Source organism: Pteropus medius, unplaced genomic scaffold, assembly GCF_902729225.1.
Source record: "Pteropus medius unplaced genomic scaffold, Ma_sr-lr_union100, whole genome shotgun sequence".
In the NCBI taxonomy this organism is placed as follows: domain Eukaryota; kingdom Metazoa; phylum Chordata; class Mammalia; order Chiroptera; family Pteropodidae; genus Pteropus; species Pteropus medius.
Genome location: NW_024352789.1, coordinates 67,298 through 80,558, shown reverse-complemented (window position 1 = coordinate 80,558; position 13,261 = coordinate 67,298). Strand labels below are relative to the sequence as shown.

General features: G+C 65.8%; 1 protein-coding gene across 4 annotated transcripts in view; it reads right to left on the bottom strand.

Annotated features, from left to right (window-relative positions):
* Positions 1-13,261, bottom strand: part of MEF2D (myocyte enhancer factor 2D) — a 37,777-nt gene that overhangs the window by 12,844 nt on the left and 11,672 nt on the right. For 2 of the 4 annotated variants that reach the window (XM_039849835.1, XM_039849834.1), the window contains exons 2-10: positions 10,146-10,336; positions 9,427-9,630; positions 8,060-8,197; positions 6,927-7,137; positions 6,686-6,742; positions 4,971-5,161; positions 4,680-4,700; positions 3,454-3,583; positions 189-402 (exon numbers count right to left, since the gene is read on the bottom strand). In XM_039849835.1, coding sequence (XP_039705769.1) covers positions 189-402; positions 3,454-3,583; positions 4,680-4,700; positions 4,971-5,161; positions 6,686-6,742; positions 6,927-7,137; positions 8,060-8,197; positions 9,427-9,630; positions 10,146-10,199 — 1,220 coding nt within the window. In that variant the 5' untranslated portion in view covers positions 10,200-10,336. Of the gene's footprint in view, positions 1-169; positions 403-3,453; positions 3,584-4,679; positions 4,701-4,970; positions 5,162-6,685; positions 6,743-6,926; positions 7,138-8,059; positions 8,198-9,426; positions 9,631-10,145; positions 10,337-13,261 lie in introns of those variants that run through there. The other 2 variants (XM_039849837.1, XM_039849836.1) reach the window with 2 other exon arrangements.

Below are 13,261 nucleotides of genomic sequence, written 5' to 3'. Positions count from 1 at the left end.
ACATCAGTGGTCCTGTGCCATGTCACCTCTGCGGGGCGCCCGCCGCCCCCCACCCGGGCTGGCTTTGGGAGGGGCCGGGGCTGCCCCTCGGAGCCTCAAGGGCTGTCCACTGATGCTCCCAGCGGGCCCTCCCCTTCCCGCCCCTCCACTCAGCCCACCAAGCCCGTGCGTGGGGCCCCAGGACTCACAGGAGGTTGCTGAGGGACACGGGGACCAGGTGGGGCTGCGGCTGCTGCGGCGGCTGCGGCTGGGGCTGGGGCGGCTGGGGCTGCGGGGGCTGCGGCTGGGGGGGCTGCTGGGGCTGTGGCGGCTGCTGCCAGGCGGTGACGTTGCCTAGTGACAGCCCCCCAGGCGAGCTGAAGGCTGGCAAGGAGGACAGCTCCGCACTGGTCAACTGGTAATCTGTGGCGAGGGGGGCAAAGGGAGGGCGCGCCTCAGCAGGGGAGGATGCAGGCTGGGGCGTGGGGCGGGGTAGGGCACAGGAGGGGCTGTGGATGACGGACAGGTAGATAGCACAACCACACGGCCCCGGCCAGCCCCCGAGGGTGGCAACCCCGGCTCGAGAAAGGCAAACGGCAACCACCACGAGGTGCCATTTCTAACAGAATGAAAAGCTGATCTTTAAACTACCGTGCGACTTTTTTTTTTACCATGTGTAGACGTCACTTCTACGACGTCGGTTTTAAGAACGGAGAGTGGGGAGGACAGTAGGGAAGGTGAGATCTGGCCGAGCACGTCGCTGACACTGCGCTCCCCCCCGCCCCGGCCACTCATCCCCCACCCCGGCCTCGGCAGACCGCCAACCGCCACGCGGAGCAGCCGCACCCACTGCACGGAGGGCCTGCGAGGGGACAGCCGCGCAGCACACGGCCGCGGTGCTGGCCCCCTCCCCACGAGGTGGCGCTCGTCATTTCCTGAGACTTCTGTCGCAGTGAACAAAGTCATGTTTGCAGGGTCACAGAACCAACCCCCAGGAGCTGTTTCACAATGCGCACGGCGCTGCTGTTTCATGGTGTGTCCTGTTTGGGACAGGTCAGACGGGGAGGGGGAGGGCGGGAGCCGCCCTGTGCTAGCAGCTCCGTGCTGTCACTCGGGGGGTCGTCGGCCCCAGCCTTGCCTGTGCCGTCCACGCATCGCTACTGTGAGGTGGTGGGCACCAGCACGGTCGGGCCTCCTGGCGCCTGCCACTCACGGGGCACGTGACTGGCCAAGCTCCTTACTCACTAGGAGCTGGCAGCAACGACTCCGCCTGGTCACACAGCTCTCGTGAGGACAGAGCGACTTCGCACGCATGACGCGTGCAAAACAGGCCAGCTCACAGTAATTACTCAAATGACTTACTGGTTATCAACGTTAATTTATAGGCGAGGCAACCGCAGCCTCGAGTTTGAGGCACGCGCCCCAGGTCACAGAGGGAGCCCCTGGCAGAGCTGAGACGCGACCCCGGGCGCCTCGCTGCCGGAAAGTCGCCCCCAGGGAAGGCCCGGGCTCACCTCTGGCATCGTGGCGTTCACCGGGAGCTCCGGGAGGCTCCCATGTGAAAAGCGGAGCGGGGCACACAGGCGCCAGGAGCGACTCCTTCCCATACTCGGTGCCGACCGCGGAAGCCAGCCCAGGCAGCACCGTGCCAGCCCGGTCCCCCACGGTGTAGGCCCCGACTCCACCCCAGCCCACGCCTCCCCAGCACGCACCAGCCTGTCCACCAGGGGCCCGGAGCCATCCAAGCAGGCGGAGCCGCCTGCAGGCCACCCAGCACTCCCAGCGACCACAGCAGACCTCTGCAGCCAGTGTCAACAAGGGGCCGGGCCTGTCCCTTACCCAAGACACTGTCACGGCCAGGTCACCCCCAGCCGGAACTTGAACTGGGGCCAAGGACTGTAAACAGTGAACAACCGAACAACAACATGCTTGCTGGGATGCTGTTTACACACCCAGTGCCACCTGCAAGCATCTGCTGCATGCCGGACGCCCCGGAGCCCCCCGCGGCCGAGGGGACTTGAGGAGGGCCACTCACTTCCCAGCAGGCTCCGGGGCAGAGTCCACTCCCATCGCGCTGACAAAAGGACTCTGCAGGCTGGCCCGCTGACACCCACTGACCTCCCTCCTGCTTCACCGGGTGGCAGAGAACCCAAGAAGACGGCAGAAAGCCACCACCACGGCGTCCCCAAAACAGCAGCTCCTGAGAAGTGGTCTGCCCAGCACCCCCGCCCAGCCCCACGCCCGCCCCGGGAGCCGGCAGGGCCGGGCTGGCCTCGGAGGCCTCCTGTCCGCCCACCACTCTGACAGATGAGCCCGGCCACCTGAAGCAGTCCCCTCTGAAGCTGCTCAAGGATGTAACGGCCCAGGATTGGGTGCATGCGTGGGAGCGCACGCAGGGACAAGGGACTGTATGGACGCTGGGCACAGACACAGGCCAGCGCCGGGCCCCTCGACATGAGGCAGTCCCCGGGGCTTCGTACAGGGCCGGCCCGGGGTCTCCCACGTGGACTGGGAGGAGCGGGGACTCTGCGGCATCTGTGCTGGGGTCCGGGCCCTATTCGCGGTGCGGCTCTGGGACGGGGGCTTAGGGGGCAGGGAGAATGGAAGGGTCTGCTTCCTCTGACGTCATCACAAACAGCCCTGACACAAGCCGTTCCCAGGTGGGAAGCCTGGGGAGTGGCAGAGGTCTCCTTGGTGGCAACGGACCAGGCAGCCCGGCCTCGTACGGGCTCTGAAACAAGGTGACCAGGCATTTCCCCTTGGGCAGTCCCTCCTGACACGGCAGCTGGGAGCACAGGTGAGGGCGGCTGGCAGTGTCACAGACTGTTCCCAGGAGGGCTTGAGTGGGTGACACAGGCCAGGATGGCCGGGGACTGGGTGTCCTTTCTGAATTCTACCTGGACACTGCTCCCGGGTCTCAAGTGACGCCACCTTCAGCCCCGTCTCCTGACCTTCCTCGGTCTCGCCCCTCCTCCCCCTCATCACCGTGCCACCCAGACCCACACCCCGGAAACCCTGACTGCCAGGAACCTGGGCAGCCCCTGCCTGCTCAGCCTCTGCCCCTTTCCCCCACAGGAAGCCTCGCTCAGTGGACCGTGTCCCCTCTCCCCTCCCCAGCCCCGGTGGCCTGAGCCGTGGCTTAGCCCACCTCTGGCCTGGCTGGTCCTGACAGGGGGCTCCCTAAGATGCGGACCCCCTTCTCCATTAAGTCCAGTATTAAAAATAAGGGATACTCCGTTAAATCTGAATTTCAGACAAAATAATCAATACTCTTCAGGCACAGGTATGTCTTACGCTAAAAAATCATTCGCTGTTTCTCCTGAAGTTCAAATTTAACTGGGCGTTCCACGTTCCTATTGGCTAAACGTGGCAACCTGGATTAAGTGGGGGCTCCCCCAATCGATGGCCTTCCTCAGACTAGGGTGTCCCCCTCTCGGGCCCCTCCCCTGCGCCGAGGCCCCCGAACGCTCTCACCTGTGTTGTAGGCAGTGGGCATGGAGGAGAAGGGGAGCCCCTGGCTGAGTAAGCTCGGCGTTGCCACGGAGACCACTGGCGTGGTGAGTGAGTGCGTGGACTGGGAGACCCCGAGGCGCTGGGCGTTGTTCTGTGGGAGAAAACTGGCGGTCAGGGGGACGGGGGCGCTGCTCGGTCCTGGCCTCCCACTCTAAGGCCTGGCGGGGGCCCTGAGTCCCGAGGCCCAGTGGGGTGTTCGGCACGGAGGTCCCGAGACACACGAGCATGTGCTGGTGCGGTCACACGGACACCGAGACCCACGGAAACAGGTCACGCACGCCCGGTCACACCTGCAGACACGCGGAGAGGTGGGCACGTGCACCGGCCCCGCGGCCCCTGCTCCGAGCAGAAGGGACAGGCCGCGTCCGCCCGGCCCTCCTCGGCCGGCACACTGCGGGGCACGCCGCGGCGCCTGCCCGCTGGAGGCGAGCTGGCATCTGCGAGGGGACGCGTGTGCCTGCGTGTCTGCACACACGTGTGTGGGCTGCCAGCTCCATCTGCCGCTGACTCACTTGTTTATTCCAGCTCCACGCTGGGGCCGAGACAGCCGCCGTGCCGGCCGCCAAAGCCTGCCTGCCTTTTCCAGCCTCTCTGGCCTCCCGTCGGGAGGTGGGGGGAGGCGCCCCTGCCCGCTCCCGGCTGGGCTTTGAGAGCGAGAGGGGGTGGTGGGCCGTGGGCGCCTGCGCGCCGTGGCGGGGCTGGCCCAGAGCGCGTCCCCGTGCAGGGACGTCGCGGCCCGTCCTGGAGACGGCTCTTCCCGTCCGGCCGGTTCGCTCCCACGGGGCCTGCCCTGGGTCCCTGGGTCCCTGGGTCGGTGGGACCCGGAGAACAGGTGCAGGCCAGCCTCAGGCCCAGGCGCCTGATCCAAGCTCCCTGGGGCCCGCCCCAGACAGGGCCTGGTGCTGGCCTACCCCCTCGCACACGTGCGGGGGGCGGTGTGTCTGTACGAACGCGACGTCACAGAGACACCCGTGTACACACGTGCACACACACATGCACGTCCGACCCCTCAGCCTCACCCATCCACCTCGGTATCTGAGCACAGCTCCTGGCAAACAACCAAATGAACAGCACATGCGATGCACGCGGGCGAAGTGACAAGGACACACACAAACTCCGCGGGGGCCGCGGGGCCGCGGGCCGCCCCAAACACAAAGCCACAGCAAACGTCTCACCACCTCACTTACCAGGTCTAAATGGTCCTCAGTCTGAGAGCAAAAATAAAACCGAGGGACGGTTCAGGGTCCGGCCTCCGGCCCTGCACCCCTGCCCCCGGCCACCCCACACGCCTCCGCAGCCTGAAGCACAGCGCTGCTCCCCGCGCCCCGGGGGGACTTCGGGCCCGGCTCCCACCCTCCCGGCCAGAGCCTCCTCTCCCACCTCCCGTCCCCGAGGCTGGTACTTCTGCCTTCCGCCTTCTGAGAAGTCGTAACCGCCCGCTCTCCCACTCCCAGGCCCCTGCCCGGACCCCCACTCACCAAGTGGTGCATTAACCCCTTTCCTCCCTGGGACGTGATGACCCTCAGGTCGGGCTTGCGGCTGGGGGCTCCGAGCTGGGCGCCGTGGGTGGGTGGGGGCGGAGACTTGGCAGGGACGACCTTGTTTAAACTGTTGCCATTGGCCACGGGGAGCAGGCCAGGGGAGGCCCGGGCACTGACATAGCCGTTCCCTGGAGGAGGAGAGAGGCGGGCACGGGAGTCAAGCGTGGCCCCAGCCCAGCCTTGCTCGCTGCCCCCGGGGCCAAGGTGCCTGTCGCCCAGCGCCTCTAGAAGCCTGAGTGGGTAGGAGCTCTCTGGTTTCCCCTGGGACCCCCGGCTCCCGAATCAGTGGGTTCGCCCCCTGCCATGAGCCACGTGTGCGGGGCGGGCAGGGGCGGGCACGAGAAACGGAATCGCGGGAGCCGAGAGGCTCGTGGAGACAGGCCTCTCCCCGCCTTTCCTCTTCTTGGTCACCATGGACGGGAAGTCCAGCACCTTCTGCCCCCGACTGGGCACACGATGACCCAGGTTGGAAAAAGGGGGAAGCCTGGGGCTTGGACCTCAGGCAGGGTCCCAGTCACTGCGGCGAATGAACCACTCATGGTTCCCTTCACCATGAGCTGGGGACGCTGTGACTTGGATGAGCACGTGACAAGATGCCTGCAGCTCTGGGGAAGATGAGCCACTCGCTGGGCGGGGTGGGGGTCCTGGCGCCAGGGGCTCGATAGCCCAGCCAGCACCACAGCCGGACTGACTGCCTTTCCGTTTGCCCCGCGTCCACAACCCGCGTGGGGCTTTCACACGCCGACCCCCAGACGGACGGGACACTTTACAAAAGAGAAAACTTGAGGTCTGGTTGGCGGAGGTGTGATGACTGGTCCAGGGGGCTGGGGGCCGGGCTGGGGGCCAGCCATGGCCCACGTGCTGGGCTGGACGGCTGTGGCGCCACCACCTTGCGGCCTCAGGCGTGTCTCTGGCCCTCTCCTTGGAGAGGGAGAGCATTCACCTACCTCCCGTCTCCCGACCCGGACACAGTTAGTGCCAAGAAGCGGCTAGGGTGCCCGGTGCTGAGCTGGGGGACCCTAATGCCCAGAGGTGTGTGGGTGACCACAGCCGGAATGTCACCTTGCTCTGCTGCCTGAGTGTGGCTGCCTCCATCCCAGTTCCCGGGTCACTCTGGGAATGGCAGGAATGTCAGGGTGACGTCAACGGTGACATTCGAAGTCACAGTCACCAACCGGACAACGGCACAGAGCAGGAGGGGCTGTCAGCTGTGGGGAGGGGTGGGGGGAGCAGCCTCTCTTCTGTGGCTTATAGATGTGCGCTCACAAACACTCATCCAGGGTTCGGGAACGTCTGCGTGTGTGCGCGTGTGTGTGCATGTGTGTGTGCGCGACGGTCTGTGCCTGCGGTCCGTCGGTGGTGCCAGACACACCTGCACCCACCAGACCCCCACCAGATGCCCCGCTCAGCAGGGGAGCCTGGCCTCCTCCTTGACCGGAGAGGTCGGCCTGCCCTCGTGCTCAGCGGGGCCCAAGGGCCCGCACGTCACCGGTCACCGCTGCAGACACGAGGTCTCGGGGCTCAGAAGCCCCCAGACTCAGCCCCCAGCTCAAGCCCCGGGGTCTTCCTCTCTGCTTGTCTCGGTCCTTCCTGGTCCCGCAGCCCAGCCCCCCGCGCAGGCAGAGCCCCCCGCCACGGGCCTGCGCACTCACCCACAGGGCTGGGGCAGGCTCCATTCGCACTGCTGAGGTCTCCCCCGAGCATGGCCCCTGGAGGACAGACAGCCACGTGAGCTAACAGGACGCCCCTCCAGAGCGGGCCGTGGGGACTACATGGGTAGCGGGGCCCCGGTCCCTCCCCCGAGGAGCCATAAAAATGAGGGGGGTGTGCAGGGGAAGGGGGCGCCCCAGGGAGAAACGGGCTGCAAGTCCCCGCCCCCCCACCGCCACTCACCTGCGCTGGCTGGCCGCTGGGGCAGGCCGGGGGACACGCTGTTCCTCTGCAGTGCTGGCTGCTGGGGAGACAGGAGCCGTGGGTCCGTGAGGGATGACGTCACCAGGGAGGGGGTGACCAGGGAGCCGCTGGGGTTGCTGAACTGCAGTGAGCTCTGGTTGGACACGGGCACCGTCACGGGCATGGCGAAGTTGGGGGCCGGGACAGCTGACTGGACAGAGAATGAAGAGGCAGGGTCAGGCTGGGGTGACCCCTTACCTTGGACCCTTGTTGCCCAAGAAGGCAGCCGAAGGTTCTTCTAGCGCTGAGCTGCGCGTCCACGGGCCAGCAGCTCAGGCCCTCCCCACCGAGGACGGACGCTGCTGGGCGTGCTGTGGGGTCCGGCTCTGGGCCGGAGAACAGGACAAGACTCTGCCCACTGCAAAAGGACCAGGGACCGCCGGAACCGCTCGTGGAGGTGGGTTAGTCCTCAGCCAGGCGGGACACGCGGGGAGCGGTTAGCGGCCCCACGTATGACCAGACACACACACAGCAGGCGGGGCCTGCGCTGCGGGTCAGGACGCCAGGCCACCCAACCACCCGAGGCCCCCACACAGGCGCCTGCCCCACCTCGCTGCCTTCCCCTGAAGCAGTCCCTGTCCCCAACCACAGGCCTGAATGCCCGAGCCCGGGGGTGTCTCAGCAGGCCTGGGGCCTGGCCCCAAAAAGACCCGGACAAGCATGTTCGCCACGGCCCTGCCACTAAGGGCCTCACACGTCGCCTGTGACTCCTTGCCGGGGGGGGAGGGGGTGGCGCTCCACCTGGCGAGTCGCGGCCGGGGCACTGGTCCCCCGCGACCAACATCAGCGGTTCCTCGGGAGTCACCGACGGCCCCAGCTCGCTAGGAGCAGAGCAGCCGGCAGAGGCAGCCGCGGGCCGGGCGAAGCCACACCATGCAGCACGGGGCTCCAGGCACGCACTACTCACGGCCAGTCTATAGCTCTGCATCATCTTATCAAACTCCTCGTCTATCTTTCTATACTTCTCCTCCGTCTGGGGGGTCAGGGCGAACGCCTCGTCCACCTCGGGGCTCTCACACTCCCTGTGCTTCTTGTGCAGCGCCTGGGGCGGGCGGACAGAGCGTGAGGCTCACCCCGTAGCGCCGGAAGAGCCCGTCCAGCTCCTCGCTGGCCCGCCGGCACCTGTCCTCCAGCAGCGGGCTCTGCTCCAGCGAGTCCTCCCCGTCGGGCTCCGGGCTGTCGCAGCCGTTGAAGCCCTTCTTCCTGAGGGTCTGCAACCGCACCGCCGTCAGCGAGCCTGCCCGCCGCCTCCCCTCGAGACACCAGCACCCCGCCTCCGCCTCCGGGGTCCCCGCAACCCCCTGGTGCCACCCCCGCCCGGGGCACAGTGCAGAACCCCGTGGGCAGGGGCGTGGCAGGTGGGGGTCATGTGGGAGGGGACACAGCTCAGGCCATGGCCTTGGCGCAGTGACACGTTTCCACGGGGACAGACAGGGGGGTTCCTGAGGGGAGGGTGCCCCAAGAGAAGGTAGCCAGGGCTGGCTTTGCCCAGCTCAAATCTGGGCTCTGCTTAGAAGAGGATGGGGGACAGAGGAATAGAGATGAGGTGGGGACGAGAGGAAAAAAGGCCAACGGGTTCGCTGAGTCCCCGCTATGGACCACCTATGTGCTGGCCTCGCCCAAGGCCAGAGCTTCTCACACGTGGCCACACGGTCTGGGAACACACTTGCTGGGTCTGGAGTGGACCCCAAAGCTACCCTGTACATGTGCAAAACATCCTCACACTCGTTTTGTCTTTAAAATGAATGCAAAGTTTACATTCTAGTCGAGTAAATCTGTTTTCTCTAACATAAAAAGGGAATTTCTTCCAAATGTGAGTTGAAGTCTCACTCCAGGAAGGCAGCCTGTGCCTCCCGCACCCCCTCCATGGCATGTGCTCACAGCCAAGGCATGCACGCCTCAGCGTCAGGAGCAGAGGGGCGTCTCATTCACTGCCCACAGCACCCTTCCAGATTGGGGCGGGGGGGCTAACCCATCTGCCAAGGCCACGTGGCCAGTAAAGGCCCGCGCTGGGTCCCAAAGCCCAGGTCCCTCAGAGTTCACAGCAGCAGCTCTCTGAAACAGAACATAGAGCCACAGGGACCCAGAGAGGGACAGAGACAACAAGACAGATGGAAATGAAGAGGGAGACAAAGCAAGCAAAAGGCAGATGCAGGAGCAGATCGAAGGATGCGGAAAGGGGCCGGCAGGACAGACAGACCCACCCCGAGGACAGACAGAGCGGGCACGCCCGCACGCCTGACCGATGGGAAGAGAGCCCGACAGGGGCCTGGGTGGGCAGCGCACCCCGCGGCCATTCGCTGCTGGGGTCCGCGCGACGCCGTACGCGGGCACGTGGGGCTGGGGCAGGTGTGCGCAGGTGCGGGCGGGCGGGGCGGGGAAAGGTGAGCGTGCGCGCGTCGTGTGCGCGCGGGGGCCGGGGCAGGTGCGCGCGCCGCACCTCGATGATGTCGGCGTTGGTGCGGCTCTCGTGGGGCTCGTTGTACTCCGTGTACTTGAGCAGCACCTTGTCCATGTCGGTGCTGGCGTACTGGAACAGCTTGTTGGAGTGGTTGAAGATGATGAGGGCGATCTCGCAGTCGCACAGCACGCTCAGCTCGTAGGCCTTCTTCATCAGCCCGAACTTCCGCTTGGTGAACGTCACCTGCCGGGACGCGTCCGTGAGCAGCCGGCTCTGGCTGCGCCGAGGCCCGCCCGGAGCCCCCACCTCAGGGTGACGGCACAGGCCAGCGGCCCTCTGCCCACACGTGGCCGCTCAGAGCCCACAGCAGGCGCACTGGGGGCGGAGCATTCAAGTGGATGGACCTCCAGGTCTCTGTGCTGGGGCCATAACAAGGTCTGGGAAGGAGAATGGATGGGCGCCCCCTCTCCGCCCGGGGTTGGAAAAGAGAAAGATTCATCTCTGGAAAGGGGGGGTTACCCGGGTGTGGCCTCAGGCTGCATGTGGCTCGTGTGCAGGGGCGCAGGTCTGCCTAGTGGCAGCAGAAGTCCTGGGACACAAGGAGGTGGGGTCCCCTTCTCCCAACGCAGCCTTTCCCCTTCCGTAATAGCCTCGAGCCCCCTTCCTCCAGGAAGCCCTCCCGGAGTGGCTACAAGGAGGGGGCGCAGAGGCCGGCTCCCTGCCCTGCTCCAACCCGTACACCTCCAGGTTGTCCTCACCTGTCGGTTCCGCTCATCGGTGATTCGCTGGATCTGAATCTTTTTCCTCCCCATCTTCTCTGGGGGTCCTCAGTGCTAGAAAGCGGAGGGGATCGCTGGGCGGTGGTCTTGGCACGCCTCACGCTGTGCTCATGAGCGGTCTGGGGCCAGCGCTCAGTTCATGGTCTGCAGGATGCCTCCCACACAGCCTCCTGGCGGGGGTCAGGAGAGGACGGTCAGCCCCACTCCTCGGGCATCACGGCCAGGCCCACAGCAGCCCTGACACAGGCTGGCCGTGGCTGAGCCCCATCCTCAAAATGAGGACATGGTGGCTTGCAGCCGCACCTCTTGGGGTCCCAGCCCAGCCCACAGGCTGCTCTGGCCCTCAAACTAGATCCGGCGTGACACTGGCTTCCTAAGGGCTTAGGGCCGCTAGCCCTCCATGGACCCCGAGTGACGCAAGCTGGCGGCTCCTCCTGGCTAGAATCGTGGCTTGCGGCTCAGGGCAGTTCGAGGCTGTGCAGCGCCCATGAAAATTTGCGGCGGCATGCGGTGCCCTGGTGCCTGTCAGAGGCGTCTGTGCCCTGGCTCCAGAACACAGCAAGAGCAGATCCACTGGCTCCAGGACCCTCCTCGACCAGGAGGATGTGGGTACCCGCCCGCTTTCCTCAGTAAATACGGGTCGGCATGAAGAAAGGTTCTGTATTTCAAACAAACAAAACCGGCCCTGGGTAAAGGCTGACTTTTTTTCATAAAAGCCAAATGATAAATATTTCAGGCTCTGTGGGCCATACGGCCTCTGTTGTAGCTGGTCAACTCTGTCGCTGCAGGACAGCAGCTGCAAACACACGTGGACGACGGAGGCCATCCCGAGTGAGGCCGGGCTCGCACGGACGGGCAGGGGCCAGTGTGCCGACTCTGCTCTAGAGGAACGGGCCACGTCTGGAACCCGAGCCCAGTCTCAGTGGCGCTCCCCAGCCTCGTCCCCCTTTCGACACAAAGAGAACACACTGAAGTCCGCGAGGAGGCCATGGGCAGCCGGGGCCAGCGGACACCAGGTGGGGACCCTGCCTCGGTCTGCCTGTCGCCCCATGAGGCCCAGCGGTCCAGGAGCCTGGGATGCCAGGGATAGAGGGTGGGGGTCGGGACGCCTCTTGCTGGCTCACAGTTCTCAGGGACCTCGCTGGCCAGGGGGGGACACCTCCGCTGGGTGGTGTTGGGGAGCAGGCACAGCCCCAGCGCGCTTTAAAGCCTCTTCACGAGTCCATGCCCCCTCCCGCCGAGCACCTGCCGGACCCTGCTGTGGGGTCCAGGGAGGCGGGCTCTCACCTCCTCCCACGAACCTGGGCAGAGGCGTCCCTGCATGTTTGATGACAGGACCCCTGTAATTAGGAAGCCCCCAGCCCAGCCCAGTGGGCCCCAATGTCCAGCCTCACACTGTAGCTATGGGGAGGGCAGGCGGGGAGTCCGGGGACCTGGGGGGAACCAGGAATGCGCCTCCACACCCTGCCTCCCAGTGCACCACAAGGCTGTGCTCCCTAGAGCGGAAGTGGCCCGGCGTGGCAGGGGAGGTGGGGAGGGCACGCTGAGGGCCGGGCGGCTAAGGAGGACTTTGCCGTGGGATTCTCTGGCCAGTCGGCCCTGGAAAGCCCCGTCCGGGCGTGTATGCGGTCACTGGGTGCCCCTCTGTGTGGCATCCACCCGCCCTCCCCGCCTCCCCCCTCCTGCTCAGGAGCAGACTCTGGCTGAGGCGCGACCTCTCTCAGCTCATGGCCAACTCCACGTCGCCCTCCAAGTTGGGAGAGAGCTCCTCTCAGCTCTCGGGACCCTCGGGACCCTCGGACGAGGCATTCTTACGAGCGCAGCGCACTCCTCTGCCCCCCAGCGGTCTCCCCTCAGGGTGCTGCCCTTCCTGCTCCGGCGCTTACGTGGCTGCCCATCACCTCGGCTCTGTGCTTCTACTCGCTGCCTGGCTCCCCATGACAGTGAAGCTTCCGAGGCTGGACCACTCGCCCCCGTCCCACCCTCCACCCCGTGAGAGGTGCTCGGAAGCAGCTGGAAGGAAGTGAGGCCTGTCCATCTTCCTGACCCTGTGAGGAATCCTCCCTGGCCTAACTTCCATCTCCTGCTACGGCGCCGGCGCCCGCCGTCTCCCCGCTGCTCGTCCACCCGGATGGCATCTCCCCTCCAACCGCCACTGCCTCTCTGGTCCTCCACCCTCCCTACCCTCGGCTTGGCTGGTACAGAGGGCGAGACTCTCAAGTCTTCTGAGGAGCGGCCCTGAGCACATGGAGATGGAGAGGATGGGGTTGCTCAGGCAACTGTCGCCTGGCAACCAGCTCCCTGGCTGATCTCCTGCACCGCCCCCCCACCCCCGCCTCATGCTGGGGGAGCGGGGATGAGCGAGGGATCAGGGCTGAGAAGACAGGGAAGCCAGCGATCCACCGAGCTTCCTGATGGGAAGGTCAGAGCATCATCCATCCCGAGTCCCGCCAAGGTAGCCCAAGCACGTTGTAATAACCCACGCTCCCTGTCCCTCCTACCTGTCGCCAGCTCCGCCAGAGGAGGAGGCGCCCAGCCCAGCTGGCAGCCCTTCCCCTACCTGGCCAGGGCCCCTGCAGGGCTGCGTACCGTCTCCCGCTCTGCCCTCTGCCCTGCGTCTCCACAGTCTGAGAAAGCCCTGGGTCAGCAACGGGGCCTCAGCCCTGACTCGGGAAGAGAAGGCGGCCAGGGCACAAAGGGCCCTGTGCTGACCTGTCCCACGTACGGAGGTCTGTCCTGTCTGAGCGTCCCTCCCGCACAGTCAGGGAGGTTTTAAGGAACACCTGGGCCTCCCTAATTAGCCCTCTGCCTAGTTACCGCACCAACTGCCAGGAGCCAGAGGCCTTGGCATCTGCTCTCCAGATGTGCATCTGCTCTCTGGCCTGCCCGGGCCCCATCCTCTGCTGCTCCCCTGCCCCTCTGCTCGGAAGCCCTCCCAGATGACCTGGCTTTTGGGCCCCTTCTCCTGGAGCCCAAGGCTTGGGAGAGCTTAGGGCTGCCACGGAGGACAGGGGGCCGCCCGGGATGGCTCTCATGCTCTGATGTCCCCAGGGCGCGCCCAGTCCTGACCTCAGGCCACAGCTATGACTCCTTGG